Source organism: Spermophilus citellus (assembly GCF_964194105.1).
Source record: "Spermophilus citellus genome assembly, chromosome: 1".
Lineage (NCBI taxonomy): Eukaryota > Metazoa > Chordata > Mammalia > Rodentia > Sciuridae > Spermophilus > Spermophilus citellus.
Window position 1 is genome coordinate 159,627,202 of NC_138182.1, and position 23,010 is coordinate 159,650,211.

At 41.9% G+C, this 23,010-nt stretch overlaps 1 protein-coding gene across 4 annotated transcripts in view; it reads right to left on the reverse strand.

Annotated features, from left to right (window-relative positions):
* The window catches only part of MACROH2A1 (macroH2A.1 histone), a 70,532-nt gene that overhangs the window by 23,190 nt on the left and 24,332 nt on the right, over nt 1–23,010 (reverse strand). For 2 of the 4 annotated variants that reach the window (XM_081291184.1, XM_081291186.1), the window contains exons 3-5: nt 14,114–14,220; nt 13,499–13,696; nt 1,601–1,708 (exon numbers count right to left, since the gene is read on the reverse strand). In XM_081291184.1, coding sequence (XP_081147310.1) covers nt 1,601–1,708; nt 13,499–13,696; nt 14,114–14,220 — 413 coding nt within the window. Of the gene's footprint in view, nt 1–1,600; nt 1,712–13,498; nt 13,697–14,113; nt 14,221–23,010 lie in introns of all 4 variants that reach the window. The other 2 variants (XM_081291183.1, XM_081291185.1) reach the window with 1 other exon arrangement.

The following is a 23,010-nucleotide window of genomic DNA, read 5'->3' on the forward strand; positions in this document are numbered from 1 at the left end:
AGGAGAGCTGCCGGGAGCAGACTTGTGCCCAACTCTGTGATGGGAGCCAGCAAGGTGTCTACAGCCTTTACCAGGCAGGGCTCCAGGCAGCGGACACAGATCTGATCCCATTCATTTCTGAAGAGCAACACAACAAGAAGGGCATCTCTGTTTGTACGTGGGCATTTGTATTGTTCTGTGCTACTATTCTGGAACTATGTGAGCTCATCCAGCAAGGGGGGTCTGAGCTCTGATCTGAGGTTGGCCAGCAGGAGGAAGCAAGAACACGGAAGAAAGAGGCCAGGGACCTGGAGTCCAAGGACAGGGTGGGGCAATAATGTGGTACCTGCTTAGTAGATTTGGGAGCCCTGGCTAATCATCTATGTTTGGGATATAGAACACATGGGAGCTAATTCTGAATAGCAGGAGGTTTTCACATGTTATTTTCAACTGAAGCAATTTGGATGACAGGTCACATTAACTTTCAATACATTCCCCAAAGGACATGTTAAAGGGTGTGAAAGTAAACCCAGGTGGTTGCCTGCACTGCTGAGTTGAAAATTTTTAAATGAAAAGTACATGTATTTTAAACAAAAACTTTTAAAGCCTCAGACCTTAAGATGACAACTAAAACTGCTTTTTTTTCTTTTGAAAAATGCATATGAAATACAGATAATGGTTATAAAATATAAACAGCAATGGTTAGATTCTAGAACACAGAGTCCACCACAGGAATTGCATCATGAGAGACTGAGTGCAATTAGTGACAGGAAGAGGGAAGGGCTGGGGGAAGAACTTGCAATGATGTGAGCAAGAGAACCGTGTCACTGGGATGCTAAAGAAAATCGACAGTGAGGATCTAAAAATGATGCAGCTTCTGAACCATGTTGTTACCACCTTAGAACCAAACAAATTTACATAGAAGGTCAAATTCAGTCCTTTAATTTTTGAATGAAGAATGAAAAAAAAATTAAGCAAAGCTTAATTCTCTTTCTCCCCACCCTCTTTTTTGGTGCTAATAGAGAAATATTAATGTACTCTCGTTTTCAGGTCTTAAAAGCCTTTGCATCATTTTTATTTTCAATAAAAGTGAATTATCTTTTACAAAACCATGGCGTCCTTGCAAAGTTGCATCACTGGGGCAGCTGAAAATATATTGCCCACGGTTAAAACAGACAAACAATTGGCTTGAAGAATCGTCTGGTGGTTCAGTGAAGAAGCCCCGAGTGCCCAATTAGTACCTCTGAAAAAAGTCCCCTCCCAGGATCAGATCTACCTTCAGCATCCATGAGAATGAGGAGGCTGCCTGCCAGATCCTTCCCTTTGCACCACCCATAACTGTCTGGTGACCAGTTATCCCACAAAAGCAGCTCCTTCCCCAGGCTAAGCCCAAGGGTCTGATACCAACTGGCAGATTCCCACCGTCTTTACCACAGTCTCCCCATCCCTACCCGCCAGAGTCCCCCACTCCAGGTTTGTGGTCCTCTCTCAGTCCTCAGCCCTCCCTGGGCCACTCCCAAAGTCCCCTGCAGCTCTGTCCACCCGTGGGTCCTGGAGCAGCCCTGGGGACCCCCCAGCCTTGCCCCGGGGCCCTGGAGCAGGCTGAAGCGCAGCTACCTACCTTCTGGCCAAGGAAGAGGCTCTTGGTAGAGAGGATGGTGAAGCCGTCGGCCGGCGTGCCCTCTGTCGTGCTGTCAGCACTGGCTGCCTTGCTGACTTCTCCCTGCTTCTTCTTGCACAAATGAAGAGTCAGAATGAGAGCCAAAGGAGCAGGACCAACAAGTCTGAATTTTTTTTCAGGTTCTTTTTTTTCCCTCTCTTGCATGCTGGGTAAGTGCTCTGCCATTGAGCTACAATCCCAGCCTAAGTCTGGGCTTTTTTTAATGGGAATGCAGCTCAGAGGCCTTGCCCATAACATACAGGAAACTAAACCACAATCAACTCTCAGCATTTCCCACAGGAGGACTGCACACTTATTTTGAGGGCCCAGAGTTCCATTAAGAAGCAACTTAAAGGCAAAACTTCACTCTATTGTGATAGTTTAGAAAAAGAACCATTGTCAAAAATTAAGACCAAGTCAACATCTCCTCAAGTTTCTTTCCTTTCTAGATATCTGCACCATTTAAGTTTAAGAAGAAAATAAACTATTTTAGGTCTCTAGTCCTCAAAGTCCTTAACAAGCATCCCAAGGACCACAGGCTTGAACCTTCCCACCCAAGAAGGTAGGACTCTTCTACTTTCTTTCATAAAGCGCAGCTGTAAAGAAGGATGCACACGGGGCTGTTGGTATCCTGCCCACAGTGCCATGGGCCTTGGCATGCTCTGGGCCTCTTCCCCAGCACCATTCAGAGTGAAGTATGTGTGCACTGGAGTTCTGGAGGGCCTTCCAAGGGGCATATGCTGTCCATAATTTTAAATAAACCAATCTCCAGAGGATCATCTTCCTAAGGTGTTTTCTCTTACACATAATATGCCCTACGAAGGTTCTACACCTGGGGCTGAGGTGACACACTGGGTTCCTTCATAACCACCCTCTTCCCACTTCCCAGAGTAACCACCAAAAGAACACACTATTCTGGAGGTCAAGACACATGCTTTTTCATATTTCTGTTAAGAATGAACCTGTGATAGAAATGGATATTTGGTTCATTTGGGAATTTTAGCATTCAGATATATTGTAGCATAAGGATAGTGGGAATAATGGCAAGTTTTGTTTAGATACTTTCCCTTTAACCTTCCCCTAATCACTATCAAAAGGTACTTTACTCCCAAGGTATGGCCCAGTGGAAACAAAGGAGGAAAAGCAAGGCTAAGAAATAGGATGAGCATGGGCAATAACCTAAGGGAGGCACTGTGGCCTAGCCATTTGCATGTTCAGGATTCAAATTCATTAATGTGCATATTAAGTTTCACTTACATTGAAAAATAACACCTAATTTTGCTGGTGTGTTTAACAATAAGGACTACTTTGGCAATTAGGTTATTGACTTATATTCCATAAATTAAATGAACTCAATCTGAAGTTCCAAGGCTTTGATATAAAGAAGAAAAAATATTTTATCCAGAAATATGGGAACTGGCTGGCTAACAAACCCTTTCAAAGTCAGGTTTTTTTAATTCCACATTTTCAACAAAACAGAAGAAATACCTAATTGAGTTAACAGCTGAGAGACCATGGAAAAACAGACTGATGCAGCTTAGTCAATAGTACCGTGCCAAAGTCAGCTGCTTTGTCAAGACAACGTGTACCACGGTAGTGTAAGATATTTACAATAGGGAAACTGCTGTTAACAGTGAGGGACATGCAAGGAATCTGTACTATCTTTGTAACCCTTTTGTAAATCTAAAACTATTCTAAAATAAAATGTTTATTAAAACCAATGGATAAGAGATTACTATGTGGCTGTTGGCATATATCAGAAACAGCAACATCACTTGGTCCTCTGTACTATCACAAAACTCTGTTCCCATTGACTTATCTTACTGAACAAGATTTTCCATGCACTTACATCTATAAATATACAAAAATAGGATGCCCATACTTTGTCTCATTCTAGCAAAAGGTAATATTCATCTTTGGATACTTAAACTAAACTGGGGAGAAAAATCTATATCCATCCATCCCATAATGCTTTTCCAATAAAATTTTATTTTTTCCCTAATAGTTATTGACATTAGTAATGCACTGTTGGTTTGATCAAATGTGCATTATTAATAAAGGCATCAGCTATCTAATCTTGTAGAATTCGTACCATTTAGTGCTTTTATAAAAGGCCAAAATATTTTTCAAAATAAATTTAAAAAATCATTTTGTTGCAGAAATCAACAGAATATTATAAGTACAAAGCATGTTAAATTAAAATGAAATTCTGAGGGTTAAGTGAAAGGGAAATAAGTTTAAAAAGAAATAATGTAAAATTTCTAACTATTATAAAAGAGCTTCTTTGCATACTTTTAAAACAGATGGTGTTTCAAATCAGAATATCTGGATTCCTGTGTGTGTGTGTGTGTGTGTGTGTGTGTGTGTGTATGTGTGTGTGTGTGTACACACATGCATATATACACATTTTTTTATTTTTAAAATTTTTTTAAGTACTGGGATTGAACCCAGTGGTAAGCTACATGTCCAGCAAGCCTCCTCCTTTTTCTGAGACAGTGTCTCACTAAATTGCTGAGGCTGACCTCAACTTGTGATCCCCCTGCCTAAGCCTCCCATGTTGCTAGAATTACAAGCTTGTGCTTTCCTGCCCAGCTCCACTGGATATTTAAAAAAGAGATGAAACAATTTTTAAAACATTAATATTTTTTAAAAACCAAAAATGATATCCTTTACAGCTACTTAAATTCGTTATGAAAAGTAAAGCTGTCAAATTATAAATTTGTATGATACAAAGATATTTCAAATTCTGGGGCTGGGGCTCAGTGGCAGAGTGCTTGCCTAGCATGTGTGAGGCACTGGGTTCCATCCTTAGCACCACATAAAAATAAACAAATAAGATAAAGGCATTCTGTCCATCTACAACCACACAAATAAAATTTAAAAAAAAGATATTTCAAATTCTTTTAGAGGGTAGGTAAGGCTTGAAAACCACTGCTCTCTTCTACCCAGCACAACACTATGCATTCAGAAGGTGCTGAGTAAATATACAGGAATAGAACAAAGATGTTCCCACTGGAGGATAAACAGATAGTATAAGGATTAGTGCTTCTACCCAAGGCTACAGGGATATTTTTTAAAAAATTTATTTATTTTTTTTATTGGTTGTTCAAAACATTACAAAGCTCTTGACATATCATATTTCATACATTAGATTCAAGTGGGTTATGAACTCCCATTCTTACCCCAAATACAGATTGCAGAATCACATTGGTTACACATCCATATTTTTACATAATGCCATATTAGTAACTGTTGTATTCTGCTACCTTTCCTATCCTCTACTATCCCCCTCCCCTCCCCTCCCTTCTCTCTCTACCCCATCTACTGTAATTCATTTCTCTCCTTGTTTTTTTTCCCATTCCCCTCACAACCTCTTATATGTAATTTTGTATAACAATGAGGGTCTCCTTCCATTTCCATGCAATTTCCCTTTTCTCTCCCTTTCCCTCCCACCTCATGTCTCTGTTTAATGTTAATCTTTTCCTCCTGCTCTTCCTCCCTGCTCTGTTCTTAGTTGCTTTCATTATATCAAAGAAGACATTTGGCATTTGTTTTTTAGGGATTGGCTAGCTTCACTTAGCATAATCTGCTCTAGTGCCATCCATTTCCCTGCAAATTCCATGATTTTGTCATTTTTTAGTGCAGAGTAATACTCCATTGTGTATAAATGCCACATTTTTTTTATCCATTCATCTATTGAAGGGCATCAAGGTTGGTTCTACAGTCTAGCTATTGTGAATTGTGCTGCTATGAACATCGATGTGGCAGTATCCCTATAGTACGCTCTTTTAAGGTCTTTAGGGAATAGTCCGAGAAGGACAATAGCTGGGTCAAATGGTGGATCCATTCCCAGCTTTCCCAGGAATCTCCATACTGCTTTCCAAATTGGCCGCACCAATTTGCAGTCCCACCAGCAATGTACACATCCTTGCCAGCACTTGTTGTTTGACTTCATAATGGCTGCCAATCTTACTGGAGTGAGATGGTATCTTAGGGTGGTTTTGATTTGCATTTCTCTGACTGCTAGAGATGGTGAGCATTTTTTCATGTACTTGTTGATTGATTGTATGTCCTCCTCTGAGAAGTGTCTGTTCAGGTCCTTGGCCCATTTGTTGATTGGGTTATTTGTTATCTTATTGTTTAATTTTTTGAGTTCCTTGTATACTCTGGATATTAGGGCTCTATCTGAAGTATGAGGAGTAAAAATTTGTTCCCAGGATGTAGGCTCCCTATTTACCTCTCTTATTGTTTCTCTTGCTGAGAAAAAACTTTTTAGTTTAAGTAAGTCCCATTTGTTGATTCTTGTTATTAACTCTTGTGCTATGGGTGTCCTATTAAGGAATTTGGAGCCCGACCCCACAATATGTAGATCATAGCCAACTTTTTCTTCTATCAGACGCAGAATCTCTGATTTGATATCAAGCTCCTTGATCCATTTTGAGTTAACTTTTGTGCATGGCGAGAGAAAGGGATTCAATTTCATTTTGTTGCATATGGATTTCCAGTTTTCCCAGCACCATTTGTTGAAGATGCTATCCTTCCTCCATTGCATGCTTTTAGCCCCTTTATCAAATATAAGATAGTTGTAACTTTGTGGATTAGTCTCTGTGTCCTCTATTCTGTACCATTGGTCCACCTGCCTGTTTTGGTACCATACCATGCTGTTTTTGTTACTATTGCTCTGTAGAATAGTTTGAAATCTGGTATCGCTATGCTGCCCGATTCACACTTCCTGCTTAGAGTTGCTTTTGCTATTCTGGGTCTTTTGTTTTTCCATATGAATTTCATGATTGCTTTATCTATTTCTACAAGAAATGCCATTGGGATTTTGATTGGCATTGCATTAAACCTATAGAGAACTTTTGGTAATATCGCCATTTTGATGATGTTAGTTCTGCCTATCCATGAACAGGGTATATTTTTCCATCTTCTAAGATCTTCTTCTATTTCTCTCTTTAGGGTTCTGTAGTTTTCATTGTATAAATCTTTCACCTCTTTTGTTAGGTTGATTCCCAAGTATTTTTTTTTTTTGAGGATATTGTGAATGGAGTGTTTTCCCTCATTTCCATTTCAGAAGTTTTGTTGCTGATATACAGAAATGCCTTTGATTTATGCGTGTTGATTTTATATCCTGCCACTTTGCTGAATTCATTTATTAGTTCTAGTAGTTTTTTTGTAGACCCTTTTGGGTCTTCTTGGTATAGAATCATGTCATCTGCAAATAGTGATAATTTAAGTTCTTCTTTTCCTATTTTTATGCCTTTAATTTCTTTCGTCTGTCTAATTGCTCTGGCCAGTGTTTCGAGAACTATGTTGAACAGAAGTGGTGAGAGAGGGCATCCCTGTCTTGTTCCAGATTTTAGAGGGAATGCCTTCAATTTTTCTCCATTCAGAATGATGCTAGCCTGAGGCTTAGCATAGATAGCTTTTACAATGTTGAGGTAAGTTCCCGTTATCCCTAGTTTTTCTAATGTTTTGCACATAAAGGGATGCTGTACTTTGTCGAATGCTTTTTCTGCGTCTATCGAGATGATCATATGGTTCTTATCTTTAAGTCTATTGATGTGGTGAATAACATTTATTGATTTCCGTATATTGAACCATCCTTGCATCCCAGGGATGAATCTTACTTGATCATGGTGCACAATTTTTTTGATGTGTCTTTGTATCTGATTCGCCAGAATTTTATTGAGGATTTTTGCATCTAGGTTCATTAGAGATACTGGTCTGTAGTTTTCTTTCTTTGAGGTGTCTTTGTCTGGTTTCGGAATCAGGGTGATGTTGGCCTCATAGAATGAATTTGGAAGAGCTCCCTCTTTTTCTATTTCCTGAAATAACTTGAAAAGTATTGGTATTAATTCTTCTTTAAAGGTTTTATAAACTCCACTGTATACCCATCCGGACCTGGGCTTTTCTTGGTTGGTAGTCTTTTGATTGCTTCTTCTATTTCATCCATTGATATTGGTCTGTTCAAATTGTGTGTATCCTCCTGACTCAGTCTGAGCAAATCATATGACTTAAGAAATTTATTGATGTCTTCACTATCTTCTATTTTATTGGAATATAGGTTTTCAAAATAATTCCTAATTATCTTCTGTATTTCTGTAGTATCTGTTGTGATGTTGCCTTTTTCATCCCGTATGTTAGTAATTTTGAGTTCTCTCTCTTCTTCTCTTCGTTAGCATGGCTAAGGGTCTGTTGATCTTATTTATTTTTTCGAAGAACCAACTTTTAGTTTTGTCAATTTTTTCAATAGTTTCTTTTGTTTCCATTTTGTTGATTTCCGCTCTGATTTTAATTATTTCTTGCCTTCTGCTACATTTGCTGTTGTTTTGCTCTTCCTTTTCTAGGGCTTTGAGATGAAGTGTGAACTCATTTATTTGTTGGTTTTTTCTTTTTTTGAGGAATGACCTCCAGGCGATGAATTTCCCTCTTAAATTTTTTTTTTTTTTTTTTTTTTTTTTTTTTTGTACCAGGGATTGAACTCAGGGGCATTTAACCACAGAGCCACATCCCCAGCCTTTTTTTTTTTTTTTTTTTTTTTTTAGACAAGGTCTTGTTAAGTTGCTAAGGCTAGCCTCGAACTTGCAATCCTCTGCCTTAGCCTGGGATCACAGGGGTACGCTATCATATCCCACATGATATGGGAATTTTAAGAGGTGAGAAAGCCATAATAGATAGGACTTTAGGCCACGGCAGTTGGAGCTGGCTCAGTGGAAACTGAGGCATTTAAGCTTTCCCTACCTGGATACAAGCCAGGTTCTAAGGGTAATGCCATGATCCTGGTGGTTTTCAGCAATGATTAAAATTGTTGCCCCCACTTGCCCTGTTGTGGAAGGCTTTCTAGTCCCCATTACCAGAATGGGGTCTTCTGCTAAGGAAGTGGCCCACGGACATGGGACAAACTCAAGTTCTACGTTTGAATCCAGACTCTGGTAGTTGTATGACCTTGTGAAATTGTCCACCTTCCCTAAGTCTGAGATTCTTCATCAGAGATGTTAATACCATCATGCTAATACCACATTATTTTGATCACTATAGTTTTTAATAAATCCTGAATTCAGATATTATTAAATCTCCAACTTTGTTTTCCTTTTATAAGTTGATTTGGTTATTCTAGGTCTTTTGTATTCCCATATAAATTTTAGAATCAGCTTCTTAATTTCTCAAAAAAAAATCATGCTTGGATTTTCAATGGGATTGTATTGAATCCATAGATAATTTGGGGGAGAACTGACATCTTAAGAATACTAAGTATTCTAATTCAAGGACACTGAGTCTGAGAGATTCTTACTAAGAGACTCAGAAACATTTTCTCAATTCTGAGTTAACCCCTGTTTTCCTATTATACTTTGTACTTTTAGATGATTGTTTCTGAATTATCTTAGGTATCTTTAATAATTATTTTATATACCTCTTTATTAATCTAATCTTAGAGTAGTAACTATATATTTAGTGCTGTTTATAAAAGGGTGTTTAACATCATTCCATCATGTTTGTTTTAAATTCTTCTAATTTCACGAAATTGTTACACTAATTAGTGTACTGTGTGTGTGTGTGTGTGTGTGTGTAAGGAAGAACGTATGAGTGTATTTGAGTATTTGGTTATCTGTAAAAATTCTTTTCAATTGTGCTCAAAATTATAGCTTAACTATTCATAGAATAATCAGGTTTTCCAAGTGAACTAAGGCTGGAGAACTGCTGATTAAACAAGTGGCCAAGATAGCAAGCAGTAAAGTGGTACAGAGAACAAACCAACCATTCCTTCTGCAGCCTGTCTGCTTGGCAGAGAAATCCTGTCTTTTCCCTTCAAGGTTCCCTCCCACTTCATGGGATGCCGGGTGCAGAGGAGCCCTCTACTCTGAGGCACCTGAATAATCCAATACTTTACTGTCAGGTCTCAGCTCAAGTGTTACTTTAGAATATTAGCCTCCCCCGACCACTTATGTAATATAACACTGCCTATGCCATCGTGTCTCTCTGTCACAGCACTTACTCTCTCCTACCTTCTATACTGTACCTTCTCCCATCACTGAGCACTGGGGAGGGCAAGAACATTGTGTTCACTGCTGCCCTTCCTCTATTGAGGTAGTAACTAGCATGCATAAATGCAAAATATACTAATCAAACGAGAATTCTTTCTCCTTTGAGCAACTTGATATCAAATGTCAAAGAATAAGGCAGCTTTTAAAATTCTTAATGGAGTTAAAATGCTCTGCAGTGCATAACAGCCATCAAGGTTAAAAAAAATACTCACACGCTGTGTTAACAAGTTCACTTCATCTCATAGATATACTTGCATGTGAACACAGAACCCCACCTCTGGTGATGGTCACTGTGGCACTGTCAGAATAAATACTAAAAACCATCTCAAAGTCCATTCTTGGAGGACTGGTTACATGGGTTTCACATATTATGGAAGTAACTACAGGTATCCTATGAAAGGCTCTATGTGCAGAGATGTGGAGGAACTGCCAAGGGAAGGGCGGCAGCAGCTACCAGTGTGCTAGACACAGCTATTGGTATTTTATGTGAATTCTCTTTTTTAATTCATTTTTTGTACTGGACATTGAATCCAGTACCACTTAGCCATATCCCTATCCCTTTTTATGTTTTATTTTGAGACAAGAGTCTCACTAAGTTGCTTAGGGCCTTGCTAATTTGCTAAGGGTAGCCTTGAACTTGTGATCCTACTGCTTTAGCCTCCCAAGTCACTGGGATTTACTGGCACGTGCCACCATGCCTGGTTGTAAATTCTCTCTTAATCCATCATGTCCCATATATGGGACACCTATAAAAACTTAAATTGAGCATTACCATTTGTGGTAAATTTATGATAAATTTGTTTTTAGAATTCTATTCTTTAAAGAAAATTAACAGGTGAAATATTCATTACTATTATCAATGACTTTATTACTATCCATAATAAATTCTATAATAAGCTTCAGCTGATGATGTCCAACCTATTTTAATACATATTTGAAATATTCACAGAATTAAAAACTTGGGACTTAATGGGTTAAGCCTCACAATCACCCTGTGTTATAGCTCTAGATGAGGAAATTGAATGACAGGGAAGTTTAGTAACTTGCCAAGATCACTCAGCAGAACTCAAATATAAAGCCAGGTGGCTGACTCCATCGTGTCAATTCTTAACCATTAAGAACAGGTAGGATGTGAAGGGATTTGAAAATCTATATTCTTTCACATGCATATATTTATTTATCCTTCCTGAATGAATAAATAAAAGCTCACTTCAGAGACTATGATGGCAGTGCAATTTTTTTACCGCAAACTCGTGTACTATCCAAACACGCATATATATTACCTATGTAAAAACACACTGGGTAATATGCATAGAGCCACTGAAGTGTAAGGACAGAATAGAGCCTATCATTTTATAGGGTAGATGTAACTGAGGCACAAAGAGGGGAACAGACTTGCCTGAGGCCACCCAAGGGGGGAGACCCTGGGGCACAGCCAGGGTTTTGGACTCACAGTTCCCATGGGGTTTGTTCCCTTCTCTGTTCCACTATAGCTGACTCAGTTGCCACAATTGAAGATTTTCAAAACCTTCAAATTACATAGAATTGAGGGGAAAATTATGATTTGGAATTTGAGTGTTGACACTTGAAAAATACCGACTCCTTTCACTACAAGTGCTTTAGTATGTTACTAAGGCTTTCTCTGTGTTTCCCTGGAAAGGTTATTTTCAGAATGATCCACTTAAACCTGGAAATGCAGGGTTCTCTGCTGTTTCTGGGAGCTGATACCACAATTTACATTAAACAAATGTTTTGAAAATTAGCTGTTCACGGTTCCAATTTCAGCTCCCCCCAGGGTTTAATGTTAGCCAAATACTGGTACAGTAAGCAGACAATGTGTTTTATTGTGTGGAAGAAAAACAGACCACCATCACAGACTTCCTGCTTTTGTAATCAAGGGAAAAGTTGAGTGTTTGAGTGATTATTGGCATATGGTTATTAGAAATGCTGACTCCAAATATAGCTACTAGCAGCTAAGGACACACACACACACACACACACACACACACACACACACATACACATACACACACACATACACACCCTTAAAGAGAAAGAATTCCTGGTAAATTGGAAAGTTCAGAAAGTCACTGGGCCAAATATACTAGAAGGCTAGAGTCACAAGGGAACAAGGTTCAGCCCTAGTTTGCTGGCAGATGCTGGTGTCCCACAGGCATGCTCAACTCTCACAGCAGCATGTTACATTCAAAGAAGAGCACTGGCTCAAGACACAGCTACAGTAAGGACCAGGCCCAAGACATGGCTTTTCCTGTTCTACTCTAAGACCCAGTGCCAGGGCCCTGTGCTGTGGGCATCCAGGCACCTGGGTCCTGCTTTCAAGAGATGATGGATTTGACGCCTCTGTGTCTTTCTGAACATTTAAGAAGGGTTGCACAGCACTGTGCCCCACCTTCCCTGCCCTGCCACCCTCTCAACTACAAATGTTGTAAGGGGGAAAGGAACAGTTCGATCTGCTAATTTTATAGTTAGCAGGAATGTAATAGAACATTCTGTGAAGTCCCTGCCTGGCCGCCCCAGCCTCCTCCAGGACTTGTGAACCAGGTGGAATGCATGGGCTGTTTTCAATATTAAGTTTCTCTCTGCAAGAACAGGGAGAGACTCTGGGCCTGGCGTGAATGGTGATTTGCCAAGAGGTAGATTTCATTTTCAGGAATGTTTTTTGCACCTGGAGGGTGTACAAGGAATGCAGCCTATTCCACCTCAAATAATGGAAGCCTCAAAATAGTGTAAACAGATAGGAGAAGATTAGAGGTGTTCCCCTTTGGGATGAAAGCTGGGCTCCAAGAAGAGGACAAGCTGCAGGCTAGGAGCTGGCAGGCTTACTAGGTGACCACTGAAGCCTATCTTTGGAAGGTATCCTCACTATTCCACCCTGGGGAGAGGGTCTGGGCTTGTGGAGGAACAACTGCTCAATGCCATATCTTTGGATACCACAAGGCCCTTCCAGGACTTCTTACTTGGGTCTGACAAGATAGAGGGGCCACCTTCTGCCAGAGGTAACTTCCTTCTGGTCCATCTGAAGGCGAGAAGGAAAATTCCTCAGAGGCACCTCAAGGGAGGTCAGCTCCGAGTTGCACCATCCCTTGTTTGTTGGCCCCAGAGGTTGTGACAACATTTAAGAATGCATGTTCTAGCTGACATTCAGATAGGAGAGCAGAGCACTGCACCCCATGATGTGAGGGTCCTGTTTAGGATGTAGGGTCCTTGCCCATCCAAAATGGCACTGGTCATCCTAGTGACAGGGTTTCCCTCAACACAAAAAAGATGAGTACCTCACACCCAAGTTAGGTCAGGCAAAGTGTCTGGCTAATACATCTTTTTTCCTCCTTGACAGAAGCACCCATCCTGAAAGGAAAACTTCTGGACCACCCCTGCCAGAGCATGCCCAAAGACAGACATATAGCTATGGCAAAAGAATGAAAGTCTTGCAAATGAGCATCAGGGCACAAGGGCAGTCTGGTCCCTGAGCAGGACTGGCAGCAGGCCATCTCCTAGCACAGGGAAGCCCCTTTCCATGTGTATGTGCATTTCACTAGGCATAGAGCACTTCCAGCCTAGGGTTGTCACTGCCCCCCACTACTCCCTGAAATCCCATCCCATCCGGCTTGCCCACAGGGCAACTGTGTCTAGGCTCTGGGAGACCCTCCTGACTGGCTACCTGAGCTGGCTAGGCCTGTCTAAACAGCTCCTACATGTTCCTCCCTTAGTAGCCCCTGAAGGGTTGACCTCCTTAGGGCCCCATTTACCTGTGCATCATCCTACTCCATCCTACATGACCTGTCAGATCACGTACCTTGGATTTCCGGGCCCCTTTCTTGCCTCCTGCCTTCTTAGACACAGGCTTCTTCTGGGATGGAGACTTGGCCTTTTTGGCTGGGGGTGGGGTGATGATGGCTTCCAACTTTCCTTTGGATCCTCGCTTCTTTGCTAGCAACTCAGGGTGGATGTTCGGTAACACCCCGCCACTGGCTATGGTGACTCCTTTTAGCAGCTTGCAGGAAAACCAAAGTAGCAGATGGTGAGCCAGACCGCCATGATTCTGACCTTCAAGAAGTCAGCCCTGCCCATGTGTCCTCTTGCTTTTGGCTGGTATAGCTCTTGCCTCCATGGCCCCTATGAGGACGCTGACAGAACTCAGGCCTACTATACAGGGATCAAGTCCTCAGAGTATCTTAATCAAATGGACTTCAGATCATATTCTTTCTCCAGGGAGAGCCAAACACCTTATTTTACCCACACTTCCAGTACGGCCTTGAGGAAAAACTACCAGAGGCAGCAGGCAAGTTGCTCACAGTCTAAAATGCCATCCGCAGCTTTGCTAGCCAGCCAACCACTACAGCCTCTCTGATGGACTGCTCTCTCCTGGGCTATATGCTTAGTGTCTGGGGTGGAAGGGGGAGTCTCATACCTGATTTAGCTCTTCGTCGTTGGCCACAGCCAGCAGGATGTGCCGGGGTGTGACCCGTCCCTTCTTGTTGTCTCTTGCTGCATTGCCAGCCAGTTCCAAGATCTCCGCTGAGGAGCAGAAAAGAGTATGTGATCATATTAGAGCATCAGAGATCTGTGTGTGTCCTCATCCCCATCCACAGCATGGAAACAGGGGCAAATAGTTGCCCTGAGGTGAGAAACTGCAGGTAGATCTTCCTGACAATGCTTTTGGTACAGTCTAGGAAATGTTTAGTGGCAAGCTGAGACCTAGGAGGCCCTGTGGAACCACTCTGTTTGTTTTGGGATGAAGGAACTGAGGCTGAGAGGAAAGAAAAGACCAGCTGCAGATCACTGAGCAAGTGGTAGGTCTGGGATCTGAACCTAGCTCTAGCTCCCATTTCCTAGAAAAGGCTAGAAGCAGTGGGCACTTAGGTCACAGGCAAAGCCAACCCCATTGAGGCAGCACAGTAGCCCCTAAGAGTTCACAGCTCCCATGTCTCTAGTAACACAGGGACCAAGGAGGAAGGGGAGTCTTGATACTGTGTGGACTTGTGAAATCTCTGTTGCTTGAATAAAAATTGAATACCCATATCTTCTATTCTGTATCATTGGTCTACATGTCTATTTTGGTGCCAATGATGTTTTGGTTACTATAGCTTTGTAGTATAGTTTAAGGTCACATAGACAAACCCACATAAATACAGTTATCTCATACTAGACAAAGGCAACAAAAACATACATCGGAAAAAAGATAGCCTCTTCAACAAAAGGTGCTGAGAGAACTGAAAATCCATATGCGGCCAAATGAAAATAAACTCCAATCTCTCACCATGCACAAAACTCAACCCAAAAGTGGATCAACGACCTAGGAATTAGACCAAAGATCCTGCACCTAATAGAGGAAAAGGTAGGCCCAAATCTTCACTAGATCAGATTAGGCCCTGACTTCCTTAACAAGACTCCTAAAGCACAAGAAATAAAATCAAGAATTAATAAATGGGATGGACTCAGCAAAAGAAAAAATCAATGAGGTGAAGAGAGCCTACATTTGGGGAGAAAATTTTTGCCACACACACATCATATAGAGCACTAATCTCTAGGATATATAAAGAACTCAAAAAACTTAACACCAAAAAATAAATAAATAAATAATCTAATCAATAAATGGGCTAAGGAGCTGAACAGATACTTCTCAGAAGATATACATTCGATCCACAAATGTATAAAAAAAATGTTCACCATTTATAGTAATTAGAGAATTGCAAATCGAAATTGTTGTAAGATTTCACCTCACACCAGTAAGAATGGCAGTTATAAAGAATACAGACAACAATAAATGTTGGCGAGGATGGGGGGGGGGGGGAGTCACACTCACACATTGCTGGTTGGACTGCAAATTGGTACAACCACTCTAGAAAGCAGTATGGAGATTCCTTAGAAAACTTGAAATGAAACCACCACTTGACCCAGCTATTCCACTCCTTGGTCTGTACCCAAAGGACTTAAAATTAGCATACTATAGTAATATAGCCACATCCATGTGTTTATAGCAGCTCAATTCACAATAGCTAAACTGTGAAAGCAACATAGATGCCCTTCAATAGATGAATGGATAAAGAAACTATGTGTATATATACACAATGGAATATGACTCCGCATTAAAAGAGAATAAAATTATGGCATTTGCAGGTAAATGGATGGAGTTTGAGAATATCATGCTAAGCAAAGTAAGCCAATCCCCAAAAAACCAAAGGCTGATCCATAATGGGGGGGAACATGGGAAAAATGAAGGAACTTTGATGGGACAAAGGAAAAGGAGATTGTGAGAGGGGGCATGGGGGCAGGAAAGAGATGGACATCATTACCCTAGGTACATGTAAGACTGACACTACATTTTGTACAACCAGAGAAATGAAAAGTTGTGCTACAACTGTGTACAATGAATCAAAATGTATTCTGCTCTCATATATACCTAATTAAAACAAATTAATTTTTAAAAATTTTTAAAAATTGAACACCTGTACACTTGGATTCAAAAGTAGGATATGAATTGGACTTTACAAAGTCAATGTCATAGCAATATGAAACAAAAATGGTGGGATGTTGTAGATTTTGAAAAGGCTAAAGAGATATAACAACCAAATATAATGTGTCACTCCTTGATGGGATCCTCCAAAAGTCATTCTGGACACCCTTGAGGTTTGAATATGGACTGGATATCAGATACCTGGGAACTGATTTTCCTAAGGGCAAGATTGGTATTGCCATTCTGTGGAGAATATCCTTGTTCTTAAGAAATTCATGCTGAAGCATTTAGGCCTGCTGCACCTTGATGTCTGTCTATAGAGTAAAGCAAATGTGGCAAAATGTTAACAGTTGTCAAATCAAAGTATCTGATAAGAGCACTCCTCTTTCAAGGAAATCCTGTCATTTAAAACAACAAATGTCCAGCTATGATGACCCTGGACTTAACTGGACACTAAGAGAAATGTTTAAGTGAAACAAGCCAAGTACAGAAAGATACATACTGCATGATCTCTCTAATGTATGTAATCTAAAAAAGCTGAACTCAGTGTAGAAAGTGGTCATCAGAGGCTGGAGGAGGAAGAAAGTCGAAAGGGGAAATGTTGGTAAAAGGGTACGAAGTTTCAGTTAGAAATTATTAAGTTTTAGCACAGAATGGTGACAAGACTTAATAATAATGTATATTTCAGAGTTGCTAAAAGAATAGATTGTGAATGTTCTTAACACCAAGAAATAGGCACATGAGGTGATAGATATGTTAATTAGCTTGATTTACTCATTCCACAATGTATGTGTATCAAAACAGCACATTTAACTTTACAAATATATATGATTATTTGTCAATTTAAAATAATATAAATAAAAATAAAAAAGAATACTCTTTCAGCATTCTGTATATTTGAAATTTTCAGAATAAAAAGCATGAGGGAAAAGATAAAATTAGAAGGCTCTGAGCCTGACCCACAGCTAGTGCCCTTGGAGGAGTCTGACAGGATGGGACATGTCTTCCATGGCACTAAGAATGGTGGAAGTAGGATGTGCACTCTGACAAAATGCTTTTTCTCCTTTGCAATATGGTTCTCTTGGTAACCTGTCAATCTCATCCTCACCTCCTTATTTTCTTAATGAGGTATGCAGACTGTTCCAGAATGTATCTTACAGTGCCTACTTCTGTGATTCTGCCCCTGCCAAGGCCTTGTCTCTGATGTCCTGCCAGAGTACTCTCTGGGCCAACCTCAAGCCTGACCTCTTGCCTGTAGGTAAGAATTTCTAATGTTCTAGTTGTGTTGTAAACACTGGATCTCTGCAGCAAAGTCAGTACTTGGAATCATTATGATATAATTAGGGACAAAATGCTAGGTGCACAAAAATCGTGTGTTTGAAATTTACAGTATTACATGGTATATACATTTTTAAGAGGTACTAACGGCGGCAGCTGAACCCCACATGAAACACAGCTACTTGTGTGTAAAGCCGAAAAGCTACCTGGCTACTCATGAGCACTTTCCTGCAGGCCAGGGGAAAAAAAACCAGTCACACTTGGAACAGCACATTTCCCTGCTAAATCCAGGAATTCATTTGTTTAAAAAATACCACACTAAGACACACAGCCTTGTGCTTAAAGAGAGGGACACAGAGGTACCAAGGCCCCTGTGTTTTCAATGTTCCCAGGTCAACAGGGAGATAACTTGCATATACCTTGCTACAGAAGTACCACAGGGTCCCTCCCGTCCCTGGGCTTCAGTCATGTTGCAAGAGTCATGAGTGCCAGGCAGGGAAGCTGGCCAGTACTTAAATGCAATAATTGGTGGGGTGGGGAGCCACCTTTACCTGTCAGTCTCACAAGGCTGTTCCCCTACAGCCTTAGTATAGTTGAGTTTGCCAGTTTAAATGAAGCTTTCTTATAAGCGATCATGGTAATGTGTCCTGATGCCCAGCAGACAGGTCCATCTCCATCAAGGGCAAAAAGCCCAAAAGGAAGCCAAAGGTGATGTCTGAACACCATAAGAGCACAGCCTCCAGGAGTAAGAGAGCAGGAAGGACAGCCAGTCACAGTGATCCCTGTGCTGGAATCCAATGCAGCAAGGTCTTGGACGGGCATCTGACACCATGGAGCTGTAACCACTTTGTTGGCTTCCTGGTGTCTACAGCATCCTCCCCTCCCCCAGCATACCTCCACTTTTTGAGGCCACAGGGAAACACAAGGCCATGAGATTCCAGAGCCAGAATATGCACGAGTTTAATTTGATGACCATCATGTGTAAAAAAAAAGTCTTACCTGTCCCTCATTAAAAAGAGAGAAAGAGTGAATATCACCACCAGAGTGACCTGTTTTACTAAGACCAATTCTGTGGCAAGAAAATCATTTGAAAGCAGCTTCTCAAGAAAGTGGAAGTAGCCTTTTCCACTTCCTGCCCAGCATGTTAGCGGAAGACCCTCTGCAAGATGGGAACCAAGTGGTCGTTGGTGGCTGGGGAGGGGAGGGATGTGGTCTTTTCATTTTCTGCAGAGCTGCCCTTACTCTCTTGTGCAAGGAAAATGATGGATCAAAAGACCTAAATGGTGTGGGGCTGGGGAAGAGCCTGAGTATGTGTGGGATCCCTGGACTTGGGTGGGGTAGGCAGTGTGTGAAACAAAGAAAGCAAGCAATGGAGTGACCCAGAAGGAACCCCAGGACCAAGGAGTCACAGATGAACTCCCCAGGAGCCAGAGGACATACTCCCCAGCCTCCACAGGCCTTTTATCCTAGGATCTTACTTTGTGGCTACAAGTTCAATATTCTCGATTCTCCACTGAGGAAATGTCCAGAACTGTACTCACATGTTGCTACTTTAGTTTGGAGTACGAATACCAAACTAAATCCATCTGGGAGTCGCAATGAGCAATGAAGGGGCATATGGAGTGAGGGACAGGGAGCATCTCAGCTCCTTGGAAAGTGCAGGGCAAGGGTCACATTCCACCACCTCCTTTACAAGGAGCGTGGAAGTCCAGGACTTCTTCCTTCCTGCAAAACCCCAAGATGGTTGTTTCAGCCCCCAGCCCCCTACTGCCAAAGAGTGAGCCCTCAGCTCTGCAAGCAGAGACAGGAGCTCTGTCCAGTAAGAGTAACAGAGAGGGGCACAGAGTCACAACCCAGCTAGCTGAGCAGGCACTTAATCTTCTGTTTACTCTTGCATTTTTTCCACATGGATAGTAACCACAGTAACACCAGCATCAAGGGACATACAAGATGAAGACACACCTTTTACGAGAAACGTGTTCCATGCTCCACCCTACCCCTGCACTACAGCAGGCAAAGGGCCTGGGCATTTTTACAAAGGCCAAGAAAGATGGAAGACACATCCTGATTGCTAACAAAAGTGGGAACCCACAGCACAAACTCACCCCTTGCTGAGTATCAGTAATACCCACCCTTTCATCCTCAGCCCAGTTTTAGAAATGGCAATCGTAAAGGTCTTTCCTGGCTAAGAGAGGGCTGCCTGATGCAGAGGAGAAGGAGAGGTACAAAGTGCCAGCAACTCAACAAGATGAAATAGCTTCCATCTGCTATCCAGGGTATGCACATGTTCATGGGATGGAGGGGCAGAAAGGGTGATATACTGCCAAGGAATTGGGGCAGGGCACATGCCACCAAAGGAGAGATCCTGATGAAGTCTTCCTTCCAGTTAGTGATTCTCTGCTTTGTATGTGACATGGAAAGCTAAGTCATGAAGGTCCCAGAGCTGCATGGTGATTCCTGCCACTGTACCCCATTCTCCTGGGATGGGCCCACAGCCCCCACTAGCAAGCGGGCCATCCTCTAGGCTAGACCAGAACCTGCTCTTTTTGCCCCAACCTCAATGGAACCCTCACCTTCCTACATTTTGTGCATTTAGTTCATTTCACATTTTGGAAGGTTTTGTGAGTCTCTAATTTTTTTGTCTCTGGCTAATCTAAGAGAAAAATGATTCTGAGAAAGAGAACCAGGAAAATACCAGATCCACAAGTAAAAATCCTTTTCTCCACAGTTTCCAGAACTCAACCCTTGGACCCTCCCTAGGTGGGATTTTCAGGAGCCATAGCCCTGGAGGCTGTAACCAAAACAAATGGAATCTGTCAGAAACATCCAGGGAACTGGAAAAGAGCAATTAGAAGGAGAAGCAGAAGCCTTTACCAGGCTTTCCACCCCCTGGAGCCAAGTCTGTGAGGCCAGCAACAGTTTAATTTTGTTGCCAGTGATCAGAAGTGGACTGCTCTGGGGCCCAGTATTCTTGGGTCAGCTCTGGAGAGGATTCTGAGTGTGGGAAGTTTCCCAATTATAAATGCCACAAAAGGGACAAGTGGAATGATGAGCAATACTGGCCAACTCATTAGTTATTCTTTTAAGGTGTTTTTTGTTTGTTGTAGGATCTGATTTGCAGGACACCCCAGGGTGTACTGGCTCCCACTCCTGGCCAGACCCGGTGTCTAACAATGAGTAAGCAGCTGGCTCACCATCTGTGGTGGTGGGGACCAGCAGGGCAACGTTGTCTCTCCTGAGAGCAGCAAGCACTGTAGAGGCACCCCCAGGCCCAAAGCTCCCCAGCCTCATTGAACATGATCGGTTTAAGGCAACTTGACAAGATTCCCATTGTCCTGGATAATGGCAGGATTTGGCAGCCCTTTCAACTATATACCAGCTGCCTAACATGAATACTTTTGACAGGTCTACTTTCCAAGTTCACCCCAAGACTTAAAGCTTAGGGTCTTTCTCTCCCATACACCACCCCCGCACCCCCAGGCTTTAACTAAACCATATCTGTTGTATGGAAGCATTTCTCCTATCTTCCTTTAGGGAGATGAAGTCATGGTTTATAGCATTAGACTCCTAACAGCTAACAGGTGATGAGCAGAAGCTTCGCCAAATTCCAAACACAAACCTTGCAACAGGAAAGATTCTGGGATTTTACAGACCTGTTTGAAGCATCTCATCTAACAAAGGAAAGATTGAAAAGAACAACCAGAAGTCAAAGAAAGCCAATGTTCATGTAATCCCAAGGTGAAAAGAGATATTTGCTACAAAGCCAGAAACACGATAAGGAATCTGTTTATTGTATTTCTTTCAAATCTCCCATCCTTCCATCAGCAGTTCACTGGGTTCAGAGCTATTTTACACCATTTCTGAAGACCTTAACCCAATCAACCCCAATGGGAGGGCGTCTGTTAAGAGCTTCCTGCATCCTGACCACACCACAGCCTCCTTAATTCCCTAGTTGACCCCAAGTGTTTGCAGCTGCATCCCAGAATCACCCCCACCTTTCCACAGGGTGACAGGGACTGACACTGCAGAACTATCAACCAAACTCTAGGCCACAGTGAAGTTCCCCAATCTGCCTATCCCAGGGGCCTCAAAAGAACTAAGCATTCTACAGAGAAAGTAAAGCTTATGGCAGTGATAAAAGAAAATATTTCCTTTATCAAATACAAAGTATTTTGTTCATGAACCACTCTTCTACTTCACCAGAGATGGTTCAGAGTCTGACAAGCTTGTTCCTTGCTGTCAAGTCTAAGAGTCAAGGATCTCAGAGGCAGCATCTGGTCCAGTCTCCCACCATCCCACAGTTTTCCAATAAGCCAGAAATACAGCTTAACTTGGGAATTTCTAAAGTAAGTTCTAGAGGATGCTGTCTTCCATGTTTAACAATAAAGAAAAAAGTCATTTTATATCATACACATTAACAAGATGGGCATATTGTGATTGCTGGCAAATATTACCTTGCTCTAATCCATCAACCCAGCCCAATGCCTGAAGAGCTCCCCATCAGGCAGGCTTGCCTGTCTGCAGTGGAGGCAGCAAGCATGCACACTGCTTAGAGCTGCGGTTAGCTGTCAGCACTGGGTTGATGACCCAGCTCCTGCACTTTGCTGTGAGACAAGGCTCTGTTTCCCATTCTATAAAGCAGGGCTTGAGGTTACCTCTCAGGCTTGTGAGGTTTAATGAGTTACCATTGAATTGAAAACTTGATAAATACAAACTATTTTTACTGAGGCTACAACTACACTATTACAAAATAAAAAGTGCAGCAGACTTGATTACTAGGGAAAGAAAACAATACTTCCCCCTTAGCCCTATTTCCTCTACCTAAATAACTGGATGGAGGGATGTAAGAGGCAAAAGAGGAGAAAAGCAACAAAAAACCTGGTGTTTCCTCCCCCGATAGTTTATTCTTTGCTGTTACACTTAACAGTTTACATATGTTTGAAAAATGCACTTGAACTTGATTAACCTCAGTGCTGCCAGACCTGCCTTGATGGAACACAGCACCCAGAGCGGCCCCACAGGCAGTCTCTGCCTTGGGATAGGGTCTGGGTCTTTTGTCTGACCCCAATAGGAGAAAAAGGACCAGAGCCTTCTGCTGAGGCAGCAGAAGTTCAGGCCTGAGGCAGGAAGCGGGTGGAGGGAGCTGCCTGAGAAGGGCCCCCAAACCTGTTCTAACCCCTGGCCTGGCTGGCAGCTGGGTAGGGCCTTCTGCACCACCAAACACTTGCTTTCAAGGACTCTAAATTAACGTACAAGGAAATGGTTAATGTGTATGTTTGTTTTAATATGAAAAACCACAGCCATTTGTTCTTAATTCATCTCAGGATGGGGTGAACAATCAGAGATGGTGCTGAAATGAAATGATTGGAAGAGTATAATGTAAAGAGGAAATTCATTTAAGAACCTTGTCATGGTACTATTTCCCAGATGGACTTTTAAGAGGGGAAAACAAGGAGTGGACCGGGAGGTACATTCCATAGACTGTCATTTGAGGTAGGGGTCTATGCTCTCACCCAGGCATCATGGCAACAGGGAATGGAAGCAGGGACTAGGCCAGAGGGAGAACTGTGCTC